Source organism: Triturus cristatus, chromosome 7 (assembly GCF_964204655.1).
Source record: "Triturus cristatus chromosome 7, aTriCri1.1, whole genome shotgun sequence".
Lineage (NCBI taxonomy): Eukaryota > Metazoa > Chordata > Amphibia > Caudata > Salamandridae > Triturus > Triturus cristatus.
The window spans coordinates 133,799,246-133,818,771 of NC_140590.1; the positions used below are offsets into that span (position 1 = coordinate 133,799,246).

Genomic DNA, 19,526 nt, shown 5'->3' on the forward strand with positions numbered 1-19,526 from the left:
TTTATGCCTTTAATAATGTGATGCCTCATGTGATTCATGCCCCATGATTACTGCGTAATGTGTTTATGCTGATGAGGTTTGGGCCTAATATGTTGGATGCATAATGAGATTTAGGTGATGTGATTTATGCACCCTGATTTAGGCCTCTAATGATATTTATGGTTATAAGGTTATTGTATAATGTGTTTATGCTGGTGAGGCCTATTGCGTAATGTGTTTATGCTAATGAGGTTTGGGCCTAATGTGATATTTTGCCTTAGGTCATGTTACGATATTTTAGGATGGTGTCTAATGCCAATTGGATAATGCTTAGGTCATCATGGTACCAGTGGTTACTGGTTGTGTTTTGCATTTACTTACTTGTTCTGAGGGTTCTGACCGTGGCCCGATTGGCCTGGTCCTGTATATAATCCCCTGTGAATATTGCCAGTGCCAGTTGGTACAGTGTATATTGTGTGATTATGTTTCTAATGTGTTTATGACAATACAAAGGCTATTTTTGACATAACCTTGTGTGGAGTTTCCTTTGTAGTGTGCCTAGTGTGTTGCTGCTGTGTGTGTGTGTTGCGTAAACGCTTTACACATTGCCTCTGAGATAAGCCTGACTGCTCGTACCAAGCTACCAAGGGGGTGAGTAGGGGTTATCTTCAGCGTGTAACTCCCTTGCCCTGACTAGAGTGGTGGTTTCTGCCTGGCTTTGGCGCAAGCCTTAGCCAACCAGAAATCCCATGAGGGCTTGCTGGTGTATAAGGACCATGTGGAGGTGTCTAAAGGATGGATCGCACTCCATGAGGGCCTGCTGGCGTGTAAAAACCATGTGGAGGTGTCTAAAGGATAGATGGCACAGCATAAGGGCTTGCTGGTGTATAAGGACCATGTGGAGGTGTCTAAGGGATGGATGACATTTCATGAGTGCCATCCTGGTGCGTAAGGACCATGTGAAGGTGTCTGATGGATGGATGGCACTCCATGAGGGCTTGCTGGTGTATTACTACCCTGTGGAGGTGTCTGAAGGCTGTATGACACTTCATGATGGCCTACTGTTGTGTTAGGGCCATGTGGAGGTGTCTGAAGCTGGATGACACTCGATAATGGCCTGCTGGTGTGTTAAGACCATGTGGAGGTGTTTGAAGGCTGGGTGACACTCCATGAGGGCCTGCTGGTGTGTTAGGACCAGGTGGAGGTTTCTGAAGGCTGGATGACACGCCATGAGGGCCTGCTGGTGCGTAAGGACCATGTGGGGTGTCTGAAGGCTTGATGACACGCCATGAGGGCCTGCTGGTGCGTAAGGATCATGTGGAGGTGTCTGAAGGCTGGATGACACTCCACGAGGGCCTGCTGGTGCGTAAGGACCATGTGGAGGTGTCTGAAGAATGGATGGCATTCTATGAGCGTCTGCTGGTGTGTAAGGACCATGTGGAGATGTCTGAAGAATGGATGACATTCCATGACAGTCTGCTGGTGTGTATGAACCATGTGGAGGTGTCTGAAGGCTGGATGAGCGCTCCATGAGGGGCAGCTGATTGTGACTGGAGTCAAACTCTGAGGTCCGGGTAGGGTGCAATTTCTGTTTTTAGGGCCTCCTGGGAGTGTTTAAGGGCAGGCTGGGGGTCTCTAAGGTCAGCTGAAGGACTGTAAGGTCCAACTTTGGTTAATGAAGAAATGCTCAGCACCTCTTTTAGACATGCTGCATGTATCTGAGGGCACTGTAATGTTTTTAGGGTGAATAGTAGCGATTAAGGACCATCTAAGTGTAGGAGCAATATTAGAGTCACTGAGGAAATGCTGGATGAGTGTGTTATCAGAACAAGAGTCTCCGACTACACCTGGCCTATATCATTACAACTCTGATAGATTCCTAAGGTTTTTTTGGAGGTGTGCTAGTGATGTTTCCTGTCAACCGAGAATCGCTGAGGGCTACCTGGATTGGTGTAAGTACAAGTGCAGTGGCTGAGGGCAGACCGAGGGTCTCTGAGGGCTACCTAGATTGGTGTAGGTACCAGTGCGGTGACTGAGGGCAGACAGAGTGTCTCTGAGGGCTCCCTGGAGGGGTCTAAGTACCAGCTGTGGTGACTGTGAGCAGACTGAGGGTCTCTGAGGGCTGCTTTGATTGATGTAAGTACCACATGTGGTGACTGAGGGCAGACTAAGGGTCCCTGAGGGCTGCTCGGAGTGGTGCAAGTACCAGCTGCAATGTCTGAGGCTGTCGCAGCAGGTGCAGGTAAGCGCGGTGGGGTGGTGGAGCGGTGGGGGTGGAGGAGAAGCCGACAGACGACAGAATATGTTTTATTTATTTATTTAATTTTACCTATATTATCGTCTGTCGACTTCCTCCTTCCGACCCTGCCCCTCACCCACAACACCATGCTTACCTGTGACGGTCGCTGGTCTGAGGGCAGACTGAGGGTCTCTGAGGGCTACCTAAATGGGTGTAAGTACCAGTGCGGCGACTGAGGATAGACTGAGGGTCTCTGAAGGCTGGCTGAAGGGGTCTATGTACCTGCTGCAGTGACTGTGAGCAGACTGAGGGTCTCTGAGGGTTTCTTGGATTGGTGTAAGTACCAGCTGTGGTGACTGAGGGCAAACTGAGGGTCTCTGAGGGATGCATGGAATGGTGTAAGTACCAGCTGAGGTGACTGAGGACAGACTGATGGTCTCTGAGGGGTGCCTGGAGTGGTGTAAGTTCCAGCTGTGGTGATTTAGGGCAGACTGAGGGTCTCTGAGGGTTGCCTGAATTGGTGTAAATACCACCTGCAGTGACTGAGGGTCACTGAGGACTGCCTGGATTGGTGTAAGTACCAGCTGTTGTGACTGAGGGCAGAGTTAGGGTCTTTGAGGGCTGCTTGGATTGGTGTAAGTACCCGTGCGGTGACTGAGGGCAGACTGAGGATCTCTGAGGGCTGACTGGATTGGTGTAGGTACCACCTGCGGTGTCTGAGGCTGTCGAGGCCAGTGCAGGTAAGCGCAGTGGGGTGGTGGAGCGGGGCGAGCGGGGGGGGGGAGTTGACAGATGACAGAATAGGTGTTATTTATTTATTTAATTTGACCTATTCCGTCATGTCTTGACTTCCCTCCTCCCACCGTGCCCCCCACCAAACCTCACGCTTACCTGCGCCGGCCACTGCTGGTCTGAGGGCAGACTAAGGGTCTCTAAGGGCTGCCCTGATTGCTGTAATTACCAGCTACGGTGACTGAGAGCAGACTGAGGGTCTCTGAGGGCTGCCCGGATTGGTGTAAGTACCAGTGCGGTGATTGAGGGCAGACTGGGAGTCTCTGAGGACTGCCTGGATTGGTGTACCAGCTGCGCTGACTGAGGTTGGACTGAGTGACTCTGAGGGCTGCCTGGAAGGGTGGTGACTGAGGGCAGACTGAGGGTCTCTGGGGTTTCTGGGGGCCGAGTAAGACTCTCTGAGGGTGTTCCAGTAATAGCCGTGAGTGGCTGCAGCCAAAGTGAGGGTCTTGGATTACACGTTGAGGCGCTCTGAGGACTGACTAACAGTGCTTGAGGGCATCTTGGGGTTGTATGAAGTAGGATCAGTACTAGGGGCAGTTAACTAGATCAGTTTCACCCATGTCAGTGCCTTCAGAGCCCCAGAGCTGTGAATAATTTCCAGGAAGAAGCTAAAAATCGCATACAACCTCACTTTCTCCAGGACTGGGTCTACGGTCATGCTAACAAGACATGTGCCATAGAATAACAAATGTTTAAAGGTAACTTTGAGCTGGTCTCTTCTGACGCCTAGGCTGTTTCAGGTTCACTTTTCACCCGCAGCCCCTCTGCTTGGAAAGTTTTCACAGCTACTCCATCGAGATAGTTCCATCATGGACATAATACTCTACATGCTCTTCATTATTATATCTTATGTCATTTTTTTTTTAGTATAGGAATTTTTGAATGAAGCGTCAGTAAATCACTTGTGTATATCAATTTGGATTTTTTGTGTGCTTCTTCAAATGTATCCAGTGCATGCCTTTTATTCTGATTTCCATAATTTGATATTATGTCTTTTCATTAAATTTACCAACTAAGGAGGGCGACTCTCTATTCTTTAAGCTAAAAAACAATGTTAGCTTTCTCCCTTTTAAAACTTCTTCGACTCTAATGTAAGTTAGAAGGCAATTACATTTCGTGCCTGGTATTCTTAGATCTTCCTCTGAGGTGTTCTGAAATGGCAGCTTGTGTATTTGAGCTTTACCTGTGTGATGAATGTCTGAATGTAGGTCCAGCACCTCCTGATCGATTTCAGAAACCACACTCACAAAACAACTCTTTTTGGGGCACAGTTCTACTTGTCCAGGGGCCACAGTCCACGTGTGACATCTACAGCCAGTCCTCAAAGTTTAGCCAGGAGCACTTTGCACGACAGGATGTTTGAGGCTCTATTTATGTTCAAGGTTAAGCTAAAGGTCATTGATTCTAACATGCAGTTAAATAAAAAGCGTGAGTGCTTCGCTGACATGGTACCTGGCCTGTCTGCGGGACCTTCTTTACAAATTCCTTCTTTCTGCCTTTTAGATGCAACATTTGATCTGCAACTGTTCCTTTAGTCACTGGTTTGTCGTTCCTCGGCCTTTGACAAAGTAGGAAATTATACCTAATGCCACGTTCTTTTAACTTGTATGTTTTAGTCTTGATTATTTGATTCAACCCGCTGCAAAAGGGAAATATATTATCTTAAAGTGCAGCTATTAGCTGGATAAAACGAAGGAAGTGAATATTGTTTGACGCATTGGTGGTGTAAGATGCCAGGTTTAGGTCCACTGCACCTACACGTCTTAGCAAGGCCCTGCCTTATCACACCCACAAAGTGAAACCAAATGAAATAAAACAGTTTTTAAAATTCTGTTTCGTCAGTGGAATGGGAGCACTCCAGCAGCAAGATATTATTTTTCCTGGAGAGAAGAAGGCCCTGCTGGACTATTAGAGGAGCCAGTGCAAGATGGACTTGAGGTTAAGAAGGGCCTCAGAGTCCAGTGATCATGGTGGCCGTGACACTGAAGTGAGTGGAGTGAAGTAAAGAGAGATAAATGCAGAGTACACATCCCAAAAGACCTGGTGCTTAGTTATGCGGTGGTGGCATAGATAAGTGGTTTGCAGCATAGGAGGGAGGTGGCCATGCATATGCAAAGAGTCCCAGAGGGAGTTAGGGGTTAGCTTGAGGGAGCACATGCCCATTGCTGGGAGGGATACACTATTGACACTAGATGCAGCAGACCAGGCTAGGTATTATTCCATGAAAGGGGCCCTTATCTGAAAATGTTGTTTAGTCCCAGAGAAGTATTGGATGAAGTTCAGTGATGGCCAGAAACAGGCACAAAAATTTTAGGTGCATTTTGTAGACTCATCTAGTAAGGCATTGTAAGGTATAGAGTTGTGATGGGCGGTACAGTTTTTTAATGAAGGTACACATCTTGAGTAACTGGTTCACAGAGCTACACCAGCACCTAATGGTCTCCAAGCTCACTTTGCCTAGAGGCTGCTCTCTGGCTCAGCACCTGAGTGTCCAAAAAGGTACCTGGGAGCGACCATAAGAAGGGTGGTTTCTGTTCCTTCTGCAGACAGGTAGAGAAGGCCAGAATAATGTATACAAGTTCCCTAAAGGGCCCCAAGGAGAGGGATTCCCACATCACATCTGAAAAGAAGAAGTGACGTTTTGGTGGGAAGAAGCCAATGGTGCAATATCCCCAGGCTCTGTGTTATGGCTGTGTACATAAAAAGGGAGACTCTGTATGTCCCAAAAAGCCACCCAGAGGTAGTAACTTTACACGACTGACTAGTGTAGCTCTAGCAGAAGCCTAGTCCCAGGAAGAGAGGGTAGAGCATGCCTTAGTACCCCTTACATGGGAGGTGGACCAAGAAGGTAAACTGGTGATCCCTGAGGATGGTAGACATCACTTCCAAGAGGTCACAGAGAATGGGGCCCTGTCACTGCTCTGAAGAGACATGTGTGAGCCACACCATGGAGGTGGCAAGTCTGTTTTCCACAGAACAGTATCTGCCACGACAGGTCTGTAGGGTAAGGCCATGGGTTGGAGTTTGTCCCTTTATAGCCAGGGCATCTTTACAAGGGGAGGGGTACTTGCCAAGAGGAGAGTCATTTTCAGTCCCCAGATTGATCATTGACTGCATGCTTGCCATAGCTACCAGGGCCGGACTGGCTACTAGGTGTTTCGATGGGCTGGCAGGGTGGGGTCTGGTTTTGTTGCTGAGGACCTGCCAGGCATATTCATGCTTGGAGCGCTTCTAAACAAACAATGCAAAAACAAATGGCTTTAAAGTGTGCTTAGAGCCTACTTTAACCCCTTCTGTGCCCATGACGAGCTGGACTCGTCATGGGCCGCGGTTGCGCTGTGCCCATGACGAGTCCAGCTCGTCATGAACCCCGCCCGCTAATGCAACGCCCGGCACAGGGCGGGGAAAGGGCGTGGCACACAAGGGGTTAAAACCATTTATTTGTGCATTGTTTATTTAGAACGAACCACCCTGTAGCCAGTCCGGACCTGTACCAGGATTTGAGCTGCAGGTTTAAGTTACTGAAATCTTTGACTTTACCTAATATGACAGTGACTTTATTACATTTGGTGGCCATTAATCTACCCATATTAATAAACCACTTTCTCACAACGCCTTTCAGAGATACTGCCTTTTTTTTAAACTACTTATATATGAGCAGGAACAGGGTAACCATGTTCTTGAACTAGATATTTGTCCACAGAGGCTCCAAAAGATCTCATTTAAATAAGGTTAAATGTCAAGTAAAAAGTGGATGAGCAGAAGCCCCGCAGCTTATTGACAGGGGTCATTTATGTCCATTATCACCCATGACATTACTACCATCTTGGTTGCCACAAACAGGGGTGGTGCATCATCAGGTTCAATCTATCCTCATCTCTTGCAGAACCACAAGATCCTCCTTGATACCTCAACCCAAGGCATGACTTTCTTTGGCCTGACATGTCCCACCTCCATCTGATGACACATCTACACAAGGTCCCCCAGAGGGGCCCTTGACCACAGCCATACAACTCCGACCCTCACCAGTAACTAATGGTCAATCTGAACACTCTGTGGATTGATATAGAGGCAGCACTGATGCAGCCAAACCCGACTGGAGGGTGGAGTTACTGAGCTTGTCTCGAAATATTGCTGCCTTGGTGTGTAGGATAAGGGCTATTGATGTCTTTTCTGCTTTGAAATAGATTTTTGTTAAATGGAATATGAGTGATGTTCCCACGCTTCAAGCAAGATGTTTACCTGTTATCTTTCTGCACTCAAGGACTACCAAAAGCAATCCATGGGACGTACCTAGTTTATTTCTTTTCTCTTTCACTGTAAAGAACCAATCTCAATCTGAGATCTCTGGCTTCTAGAGAAACCGGTTTTATACTAGATTTTCTCTAATTATTTTAATGCCCAATGAAGCAAGAGGTCGGCCTTCAAAGGTCTTGACATACAGCCAGCAAGGCTGCTCCGGTATTTGCTTTTCTCAGTGAAACTCTGGCTAAATTCCTCTGCTTCCACTTGTAAGAGTCTTAATTGAGAACCTCATCCTCTCAAAAGCAGTATGTTATTGCTTTGGGCTTTATGCAGAGTAGGCAAACTGTGCTAGAACACATGACTAAGAGGGGTATTGGGAGCCATCAGAGAGGTATTGAGAGCCATAAGAGAGGTATTGAGATCCATAAGAGAGGTATTGAGAGTCATAAGATAGGTATTGAGAGTCATAAGAGAGTTATTCCAATCCATAAGATAGGTATTGAGAGCCATACGAGAGGTATTGAGCCATAAGAGAGGTATTGAGAGCCATATGAGAGGTATTGAGAGTCATAAGATAGGCATTGAGAGTCATAAGAGAGGTATTCAGATCCATAAGATAGGTATTGAGAGCCATACGAGAGGTATTTAGAGCCATAAGAGAGGTATTGAGAGTCATAAGATAAGTATTGAGAGTCATAAGAGAGGTATTTGGAGCCATAAAAGAGGTATTGAAAGCCCTAAGAGAGGTATTGATAACCCTAAGAGAGGTATTGAGAGTCATAAGAGAGGTATTCAGAGCCATATAAGAGGTATTGAGACTCATACGAGAGGTGTTGAGAGTCATAAGAGAGATGTTGAGAGTCATAAGAGAGGTGTTCAGAGTCATAGAGAGGTATTGAGACCCATATAAGAGGTATTGAGCCACACAGGAGGTATTGAGAGCCATACGAAAGGTATTGAGAGTCATAAGAGAGGTGTTGATGGCCGTAAGAGAGGTATTCAGAGCCATAAGAGTGGTATTCAGAGCCATCAGAGAGGTATTGGCAGCCATTAGAGAGGCAGTGAGAGACATAAGAGAGGTATTCAGAGCCATAAGAGAGGTATTGAGAACCATAAGAGAGATATTAAGAGCCATAGAAGAGGTATTGAGAGCCATAAGTCTACATGTTTGAGAAAGCAAAAGTTCTTGAAAGTGGAAATCGCTCCAACCACCAAGGGGAAATATTTTTAGAGTGCCAGGACAGATAGGCGACTGGAAGATTACATTTCTCCCCAGGTAAGAGCAGGCTTTTCCTGTTCAGGTTGTGGGTGCTTCTCATAGCAACTGGACCTGCTGGATCACCACATTTGAAGGGCTGCATCTACCCTCTTGTAAATGCAATAAACTATTCATGCAAAGACTCTGAGCTGCTGACTTTGTCCCTCAAGCCTTGTTAGGAAGGGTGTAGACAAAACCAATTTTAAGAGGAAAAAGAAGGAAGGACAGTAAGGTTAAATAAAAATAAAATCAAAAACTTACGGTTAAGGCCCCCCTTAGCTCTATTGAAACAGGGGTTGCCAATTTGATATATTTTGTATGGGACAGATAAGGAAAATAACATAGCACTGCAAATGCTCTGTATTTTAATTAGTGCTGTATTTTAATCTACGTGTATTGAGTGCACCTCTGACAGCTGATTCATTGGAATACAATTATATATATATTATAAGGATCATCTTTTAGGTTTTGCCTATACCTCAGGATCAAAGGATCTTCCCATGACCTTAACCACCAAAGGGCAGAGTAGCAGATCATGTCTCACCTCCACCAGTCAAGCTCACACAGCCAAAGCGCGTGCAGGCCTTCCAGAGCCCCATGAACTCGTATCCATTGCGTTGATTGGTGGAGATCCAATGGTTTGACGACAAAGTAATGATGATGAAGAGGACGCTGAAGCAGAGTGTCAAAAAAGTTGCAAATTTCAGGTGCAAATTCATCTTCAATCGTCACCGTCTTTGTTGTTCAGTTATTGAACTTGATGATCTAGGAGAAAAGAGACAGAGAAGAAGAAACATCCTTACATACTACCCGAGTGTGCTACTGAGCTGAAGTGTGAAGAAACATCCTCATATACTACCCTGGTATGCTACAGATCTGAAGTGTGAAAAAACATCCTTACATGCTACACGGGTATGCTACTGAGCTGAAGTGTGAAAAAACATCCTTACATGCTACCCGGGGGGTGCTACTGAACTGAAGTGTGAAGAAACATCCTTACATGCTACCCATGTATGCTACTGAGCTGAAGTGTGAAGAAACATCATTACATGCTACCCATGTATGCGACTGAGCTGAAGTGTGAAGGAACATCCTTACATGCTACCCATGTATGCTACTGAGCTGAAGTGTAAAGAAATATCCTTACATGCTACCCATGTATTCTACTGAGATAAAGTGTGAAGAAACATCCTTACATGCTACCCATGTATGCTACTGAGCTCAAGTGTGAAGAAACATCCTTACATGCTACCCATGTATGCGACTGAGCTGAAGTGTGAAGAAACATATTACATGCTACCCGGATATGCTACTGAGATGAAGTGTGAAGAAACATCCTTACATGCTACTGATGGAGCAAGGGAAAAAAAAAATCTTGTACCCCCTTCGAAGTTAATGACCTCATAACCATAAAAATAATAACTGTTTGAATGCATAAAATAACCAATAAAATGCACCTTTAATTAGACACAACACGTGGGAAACTAACTGGCATTTGCAAAAATCTAATTTATTTACCAATGTGAAATTAAATTAACATAGGTTTGTGATTCGTGTAGAAAATAGAAGTAAATTGCATGTATTTCGTTGTAGTAAAAATATTGTGGCAAAAAGAATGCAGATGGTAAGTAAAATGGCTTTAAATGTCGCTTATGCTAGGTAACACCTAACATGGGTCATTAGAATGGTGGGTGGTAAACAGAAGGGCTTATTTTCTATGTCTAATTTCTGCTATGTTGTTTTCATATTAGTTCCGTTCGGGCCTGCTTGGCCTCGCTGAGAAAATGGCCGCTGCCGAGAGATGTGATTATGTGTAACAAAAATGGCCCCGCACATGAGCAGAATGGAAGTTTCAGTCATGACTGTGTGGCCTATGCTCGGAGTGAAAGATGTGAAGGACAAAGTGACCTAAGGCAAGAGCTGTGTCAACAATCCCTGCATGAATGCTTGGGAACGGATGAGAAACTTGAACTGCAGAAGATGAGCCAGTGCATGACCAATGGAAAATTGTTGCAAATATATTAACAAAGTTAAAATATCGGAACTTGATAAGTCACGAGAACTGAACATGAATGTATTATTTATAGAACCGGTTTAGGCAAGGAGGACAATGAGGTGACCATCGCCACCCCTCCAATGGACCAATCAGAATGAATGTAGCCCCTAAAAAGGTTTCAATTTTGGCTATAGCAAGTTAGTGAAATGGTATAAAAGAGTTGGGCTTATAATGACATTCTCGCACTTGTTTTTTCAACTATTCAACACGACACGCCGTCTGTTAAGACAATTTTCTTCCTAATGCTTCATAGACTTTGACAAATTTGAACTTCTAACTTTGATGGGGAAAAGGAACGAGAGCGTTGCGGGATTCAATCCTGGGAGGAAATAAGTCTGAGGAGGTTAGAGGGACAGTCAGTCAGTTTGGGAACCTATCTTGTGATCTGCGGTTCATGTTCTGGTGAACCATTCTTGTCATCGCCCTAAGGCCAAGGGTAATGAGTATTTTCCGTTTTCTATATCAATCTTTACTTAAATGCTTATGAAATAAATGTCTACAATTTTGTCTGATAAACCTTTATTTAGTCAATTTCATACTGACTCAAACTGAGTCTGTGGTTATTAGAATTAAAGTTATGATCCATAAAAGTTAAAGGTTTTAATTGTGATTGAGCTGGACTTAATCGCCATCAACTGATTCCTACTAGTTGGTCCATCAACCCAAAATAGCGGAGTATCTTGATGTTTAAAACCGAAAGTTCTAGAGTCTAATGTATATAATGTATATAGTTATTATTTAGGGCAAAATAGTATCATACCCCGTATGTCTTGCAGTTCGCCAGCTTATCACTGATCCAGAAAAACTGAGTCGTATGGATGTTTTCGGTGTTATGGGCCCCACCGATGAACAAGTGGTGTAAGGGTTTTTTTTCTAGGTTGGTGTCATTTGTAAAGTTTTTGTTATAGCCTCGCTGCATCACTACCCGGGTATGCTACTGAGCTGAAGTGTGAAGAAACCTATTACATGTACCTGGGTATGCTACTGAGCTGAAGTGTGAAGAAACATCCTCACATGCTACCCGGGTGTGCTACTGAACTGACTTGTGTTTTTACACATTAAGGGACATGCTTTCGAAATAATTTGTGGATTGTTCTTTTCTTTTCAGTCTCCTCCAAACACTTTTCCAGTGACCTGATTATCCTACGCCACCTGGGCTGTCATTACAACACATAAAAGAGGGTTTCTGGTATTTGGAAAACATTGGTAAAGCCAATAGGTCTGATCTAATGTGCTCCTGCAACATTAGCACATTGGAACAGGAACATGGTAGGGTGCCAGCAGAGAGGACAGAGAGAATTATAGTTGTAAAGTAGCCGCTCATGTAGTTCGATGCATGCGTTCAATTGAAGCTGGAAGGATACACCCACACAGCCAATAGTGCAGCGGGCAATGAATACTTCACATGGGCTGAGCCAAGGCATGGTTTACAAAGTCTTAAACCAATGGATGAAAGAGGCTGTTTGAAGAAAGCCAATGGTTGAGAGGGGCGGATCTGAAGCCTGCTCCATGGATAATTTAGCAGTAGGTCTGCTTGACAGTCATTGTGCCGATCTAACCCCCCCCCCCCCAAAAAAAAATAATTATAATTAAATCTACTGATGGGAAATCTACGTTTTAGTGGTAACTGAAATGTACAGATTTTTTATGCTAAACAATAAACGTGCAACACCAGCAAATTCAGCTGTTTACGGAATCGCGTAGGGGATAGGCGTATATGACACATAAGTGCTCGAGACAGTGGGAGAATAACATATTACACTCCCTCCATGCTTCTTTCCACATTGCGCATTCGTGGAACAGAGTAGATAAACTGGACCGTGCCTGTTTGGATAGAGCCCTGCTGCTGTCTGGACACAATTGCACCTTCTTTTCATGCCCTTTTGGAATGTGTTACCAGAATTCACAAAATAAACACTGGAAACATTTAGCCATAAACATATGCTTTACTCCGTTAATCTTCATAAGGTATCTGAGGTGACCAGAAATTTGCTATCAGGAAAGTTGTGGCATCATTGACAAGTGATGCAACTCCATTTATGCACGGTCTGCTGAGTTGATCAGGACATGAACTGTATCATAATGATTGGCACAAATGGATGAATGAATGTACAATGTGGGTTGTATGACATGAGTGACCATTGAGGTACCATTTGATGAGATCCTACCCAAGGCAGAGTGGCCACTGAGTTAACCTGGAACACGACTCAAAAAAAGTAACCGGGGCCATTGACTCGACCTGGAATGTGACTTCATTAATGACAGTGTGACCACTTAGTTGAACTTTATTGTAACTTTATTGGAGCCGATGAGGCTGTGGAGTTGACCTTGAATGTGATTTCAAATAATTCAGTGGGAGTATTGTTTTAACTGGGAATGTGACGGTGTTGATAACAATCTATTCACAATTCTTGGTATTTATAAGACTCAATCACACTCATGTGAAATGTGATCAATATTCCACGCGAAGGCAGCATCATTCGTACCACTCTACAGCGTGCAGCAGCATAAACAAAGCACAGCACCAGATCTGAAATGCACTCTTCGTTCTGGAGCCTGGCTCTTCCTAGAAGGAAAAATATATGGATCTCCGGCCTCAATTTGTTCACTATTCGATGCGAAGTGTAAAGTGGTTATTACAGGAGCATCGACACCGGAAGGGGAAGAAACCCAACCGAAAGACAACATTACATCATATCCTTTGCTGGTGGCCACTGCTTTTGGTGTTGTAAATAAACAGATGGACGCCATGCGAGTGTAATACGGGTGTGCTGGATTACGATAACATCTTGCCCTTGTCCTTCCTATGTAGGTTCTCTATTTATTACATCATGATGGAATGACGTCCTGGTTCTCTTTGAAGCAGTGTTCTTCCTTACAGCAGGTCCTTGTCATAAATATCAACTTTTGTCTTCCCCTTTTAAGGGCTGAATTTCCCTTCTTGGAATTCCCCTTCTGTGATGGGCATGAGAGCTAATGAATTTATGAGAGGGGGAATACCAGAGATCGAATGAAAGGCCCATTATTTCAAAAAGTTCTCTTCCTGCGATATGTTAATAAGGCTTATGTTAATATATTTGTATTATTTAATCATTGCTTTTAATCATTCATATGTTTTATCAATATGGTGAAATGAAGTTTGATAATTATGTGTTAAATATATTATCTGTCTCCTTCATGTGGACTCCCTGCTCTCCCTGGCCTTTTTGGATCTTGAATAACTCCTGTATTGAATATGTAATCATTCTGTAATTAATGTGAATATCTTCTATAACTTGTAACACGCTGTTTCCTTATGACTGCTTGTTTCCCCTGAAGTCCCTTCCTCCCCTCTGGTCTGCTTGACGCTATCTGCATTCCTTTTCCCCTGTTTACCTTTTCCCCTCTACCTTCCATTCCACATAAGACGTTTTGTCTTTGCTATCTAACGTGAAAATAACTTATGTTATCATGCAATCTCATATTTCTCTACTGTCTGTTCTCACCGCGGAGTCAGAGTAACCTTGGCAGATGCCCGACGGAGCTATCCTATGCAGCTATAGAGGAGTCTGGCTATGGTTCACCTCCTCGGCCGTCACCTACCCAGCCGAACATCGGACACTGTTTTTAACTGTGCTTCACGGTCTTGTCTATCTTTCACTTTGACTGCTTGTTTCCCCTAAAGTCTCTTCCCCCTCTGGTCTTCCCAACGCTATCTGCATTCCTTTTTCCCCTGTTCACCTTTCCCCCCTCGACCTTCCATTCCACATAAGACGTTTTGTCTTTGCTACGTAACGCGAATATAACTTATGTTATCGTGTAATCGCATGTTTTTCTACTGTCTGTTTTCACCGCGGAGTCTGAACAACCTTGGCCGATGCCCGGTGGAGCTGTCCCATGCAGTTATAGAGAAGTTTGGCCCTGGGTCACCCGCTCAGCTGTCACCTACCCAGCTGGACATCTGACATTGTTTTCCTCGCCTCCCCGTTATGCTTCCTTCTCTCTATTTTTCTCCTATGTCGATACTTGGATATTGTAACTGAAGTAATTATGTAATCTGTAACTTGCTGATCCTCATGTAAAGCGCTTTGATACCTTCGGGTCTAGCCAGCGCTATATAAAACTTTACAATTAAATTATCTTTCCGAGAGAACGCTTTCGGGTTGAAAATAGCTGAAAGGGCATTACGCCATACGTTGTTGAATATTTATCCTAAAACATTTTAACAAAGCCTGGAATGATCTCTGAAAAGCAGACATAGAGAGCGGAACATCTGAGAGGACTTCATAGCAGGTGATAGAAGGATACAGGGAGACGATTCCACACCCATATGAACTGAAGTTTGACCTTCATTGGCTGCTCGGGTGGTAGCGCTGTAGACTGTGCCTTATCACAAGCCCCTACAGCTGCCTTTGTGAGCTGAAAATAGAATATATTGTCAGGGCCACTGTTAGACCTTGGCGTGAGTTTCCCTTCCACTTTTTGCTGATGTGCCTCATTGTGTTTTGTTGGTGTTAGCTGCTCAGGGCACTGTGCCACTGCTAATCAGTGCCACAGTGCAAGTGCTCCCTTTGAAAAGTGTATACATTGATTGGTGTCCATGTTTGGCTTATTTGGTTTACTGTCAGCCCCTAGTAAAGTGCACCAGGAGTGCCAGGGCTTGTAAATACAAATGCCGCTGGTGAGCTTGCAGCACTGGTTATGCCACCCACAGAAGCAGCCTAGTAAAATGTGTCTAAGGTCTGCCACTGCAGAACCTGCGCGCGGTCTGTTACTGTCGCGCTGATTGTGCAAGTGCACCTACTTGCCAGTCTCCAAACCTTCACTTAACTTCATATTAGTCACCCCTCTGGTAGGCCCAAGGGCAGGGTGCATTGTAGGCATGAGGTAGGACATGCCCTGATGTGTGTGGCATGTCCTAATAGTGAATTACAGCCATTTTCGTTTTTCACTATTGAAGGCTACCTGCTCTCCATAGGCCAGAATGGGCTGCTGGAATTACTACACGCTCTAATCCCAGTGGACTCAGAGAGCATGGTAGAAAGTCAAGTTTGGTATGCCTGAACTCAGAATAATAAAATACTTCTTTTAGTAAAGTTTATTTTAATATCCTGTGTTTGTAAATACTACTTTTAGAAAGTTAGTATTTACTGACCTGGCCATTTCCGTCCGCCTCTGCTGTGTGTGTGTGTTCTGCCTAGTAACAGTAAAGGAGCAGGGCTGGGGAATTCCAGGAGACAGGCTGGCCGCCAGGTGGTGGGTAGAGAGATTACACCAGGATGGGTGGGAGGAGTACACCTTTGACTCTGAATAGACCTGTGCTCTGCCACCACAATGCCGGCTCCGCCCCCTGTGGAGCGCTGATGTCTCTGCCCTGCTGCTGAAAGGAAAGAGCAGAGTCACCACAACAAAGTGCTCCAAAACTGGACTGAGCCAGGCCCAGGCCCCCTGGCGACAAGGAACAAAAGAATTGTGCTATAAAAGAAGGAGCCCTGCTCCTAAGAAATCAGAATCTGTTTGCGCCAAGAAGAAATTCTGCCTGAAGAGAAGGATCTGGGAAAGCTGCATGGAGGACTACTGTCTCTGACCTGTGAGACTGGCCTGTGGTGGGTGCCTTGCTGCAAGAAGGAGAGGAAAAGACTAAAGGAAAAGACTTTGCATCAACTTGTGCTTTCAAACAATCTCCAAGGGCTTGCTTGTGAACTTGCCCCCTGAACTGCGCCCCAGGAACAGTGGGCGCTACTTTTCCCCCAGAAGAGGAAGAGCTGCTGGAAGCGATCCTGTGACGCTGACCCCTGAGGACCTTGTGCCCCTTCTCTGAGCACCGCGACATCTGCCACCGGGGCTACTGCGAGCACCGCAAAGACCTGTCCATCTGGTCCAAGCACCGCAAGCAACTGTCCCCCGAGCCGTAGCAAGCACCGTGAAGAAAAGAAACTCATCCGGCTCCAAGCCTGAGCCTCTGCGGCCTCCCTGGCCGTGGAAGCTCCTGTAAAGACCGGTGATGCACTGTGTGTCCCCTTCGTGAAGCTGACAGTGCGACGCACTGAAGAGATTGCCCCCGAGCTGCCCCTCCTGCTTCTGTCCGTGATCGTGTGGCCGAGACCGTCCTGGAGCACCTCATGAAGCACCGCCGCCCACTGCCTCAGAGGGACGACAACGCGACGTAGGATGCTCCTGCAGGGACCCCTGAAGCTGCTGCGATCACCCTTGTGCGAGAAACCAGGTACTGTGTGCGAACGCGCTGAAGTACGACCCGTCCGCTGCTTTGTTCGGGCCGTACTAGCGCTGTAGACCCGCTACGCGACTAACGCGTGAAGTGTGAGCTTTTGTACGGTTCGAAATCAGCTGTTCGAGGCGTCCCGACGAAGGTACGGCTCGTCCAGCATTAGATACATTGACGGCGCTCACACGGGAAGCGTGAGCTTTGGCAAGAGGCGTACCGGACGTGTACGACGCGTACCAACGAAGGTACGGTCCGTACGGTTCACGTTCCGAGTACGCATGCTCACGCGAGAAGCGTGAGAAATGGCAAGTGATGTCCAAAACCTCGTACGAAGCGTACGCAAGGCGCTACGAAGCGCACAGATACCCTAAAGAAGCTATTTTAAGTACAATTTTGTCATTTTAAGAACTGTGGACTGCCTGAAAGCATTTAAAAGTAACTGGAACATTATTGAAGCAAGAGAACTGTATTTTGACAACCTGCCTAAAGAAATCTTTTATATAAAGAACTTTATTTTGATATAAATACAGCCTTGTGTCTTTGTGTGGTGGGGAGGTGATTATTGTGTGAGATATCTTGAACGCTTAACCTAATGCCCTCTGGAAATCTAGCCTGACTGCTTGCACCACGTTACCTAGAGGGTGAGCAGGGGTTATTTTTAAAGAGGTAATCCTACGCCCTGACTTAGAGGAAAGGGTCCCTGCTTGTCGCAAGTGCATACCTGCGCCAACCAGAGACCCCGGATTCTAACAGCCACCGAAATTATGTGGCAGGGGAGGGCCAGATTATGCGTCATGGTTGAGGAGTAAATTATGCAACAGGAAAAGGCAAATTATGCAGCATATTTTGTGATAGTATTACTTCATTAGTTTGTCATTTTCAAACATGTTAACACTGTCTGGGCATTGGTTGCAACTCATTAGTACCAGTTTAACACCCAAAGATAGCAATGAGGAACAAAAATGGAACTAGTCAACCTTTGCAGAGGACCTTCCCGTGTACGGCAACACGTGTCGCTGCATTTTTAGCAACTTTTGAACTGTTTCAGCTAGAAATAAAATTATTTTTGGTAAAATCTGAAGATTCTGCTGATGATAATGGATTATATGCAAATGCAGCAAATCTATAATTATGTGAAAATGGCCGCAGGCGCTCAATCACATAATTATGGTGGCCCTACTTATTGTTCTGGAATAAGACATGCTGGTGTGAATCATCTTTGAAACTGAAAATAGGCTCTTATTAATAATTAACTATAAAAGTGCTAAAAATAGTATAGTGCTTAGAAGCTGTGAATGATGGTGTTAATTCTATAGCTTTCATAACAAAAATGTTGGTGTCGTTTTCTATTGTTTACATTACTCATAAACCTCCTTACTTACCTGCACAAGTCATCCGACTGGTCAAGTACCTCGTGGGACCGGATCCTGTGCCTCGAGGCACCCGCCTCGTCATCCATGCTCCTCATTCTCTCTCTTCCCACTCTCAATCTCTTGACTCGCTATCTCTCTCTTTTCAACCTTTTTTGTTTCTTTGTGCTTATTTTTCACCTCTCTCTCTTTCATCCTTTTGTGCCTCTATTGGCTCGCTTCTCGCCCGTTTGAGCATTGTGACTCTCTCTCTCTCTCTCTTTTTCTCTCTCTCTCTCTTTCTCTCTCTCTCTCTCTCTCTCTCTCTTTTTCACCCTTTTGTACCTCTTTTTGCTCGCTTCTTACCCTTTTGAGCTTCTTGATTCTCTATCTTCTTTTTCACACTTTTGTGCCTCTCTCTGCTCACGTTTCATCATGTTGAACCTCTTTTAATAACTTTTTCACCCTTTTTTGAGTATCTTCTACACCCTTTCACCCTTTTTTGCCTCTCTTGGGGCCTCTTCTTTTCCACACTTTTCCTCATGTGCTGCTCTCCTCTTCCTGCTTGCCACCAACTGCAGACCATTCCCTCCTTCCTGTGCTCCTTACTTGCTTCTCTAATGCTTCCATGCCTGATAAGCCCCACCCCCTGCTCCTGTTCCCCATCCCCTCCCAGGACCTACTTAATGGCGGCTGCAGTATGGATTGACAGCAGGCACATGCAGCAGGTGTGCTGCTGATGCGCCAAAGAAAAGCCCATCTGCACCTGGACTATAACCCAGCACCAGGATCTGTGGCCTGACCACTCCCAAGAGGTACCCTGCTGCACTCCTATTTCCCAACACTGGCCACAAAATCCTCCACTCTGGCCGCATCGCTCCACACACAACAGAAGGAGCCTACTCAGGCACAAACTGCAATTTCACATGCAACACCAGACCCCCAACAGAGGCACAACTTACAATCACTCAACCCTTCCACAGCACGCTGACCAACACGACCAGCAAACTAGCATCCCAGAATCACTTGTATGCATCCTACTCAATACTCACTCACTCTGCAAACACGCCACTGAGATCTGGGACCTGCTCACCAACGATGCCCCAGACCTATTTGTGACTGAATCCTGGCTGACTCCATTGTTGGCTCCAGAAATCACCACAGCGATGCTGGCAGGAAACAAGATCGCAAGACGGGACTAACAACACAAACCAGGAGGAGGAGTTACAGTCATCTCCATGAAATCCCTCAACTGTATCACAGCCATCAAAAACACTATTCCCTGAGTGGAGTACCTTCACTTCTAGCTCTAAATGACAGCCAGCTACTCCCAGACCAGGGTCATCGCATACCACCCAACAGGTCAGTTAAATAATTTAATTCAATAGATGACGGACTTC

The 19,526-nt window shown here is 45.4% G+C and overlaps 1 protein-coding gene across 1 annotated transcript in view; it reads right to left on the reverse strand.

The window, feature by feature from the left end:
* LOC146809026 (uncharacterized) overlaps window positions 1-19,526 on the reverse strand; it is a 52,155-nt gene that overhangs the window by 18,046 nt on the left and 14,583 nt on the right. Inside the window, exon 2 of the mRNA XM_085615831.1 lies at window positions 9,061-9,281. Coding sequence (XP_085471957.1) covers window positions 9,061-9,235 — 175 coding nt within the window. The 5' untranslated portion in view covers window positions 9,236-9,281. The remainder of the gene's footprint in view (window positions 1-9,060; window positions 9,282-19,526) is intronic.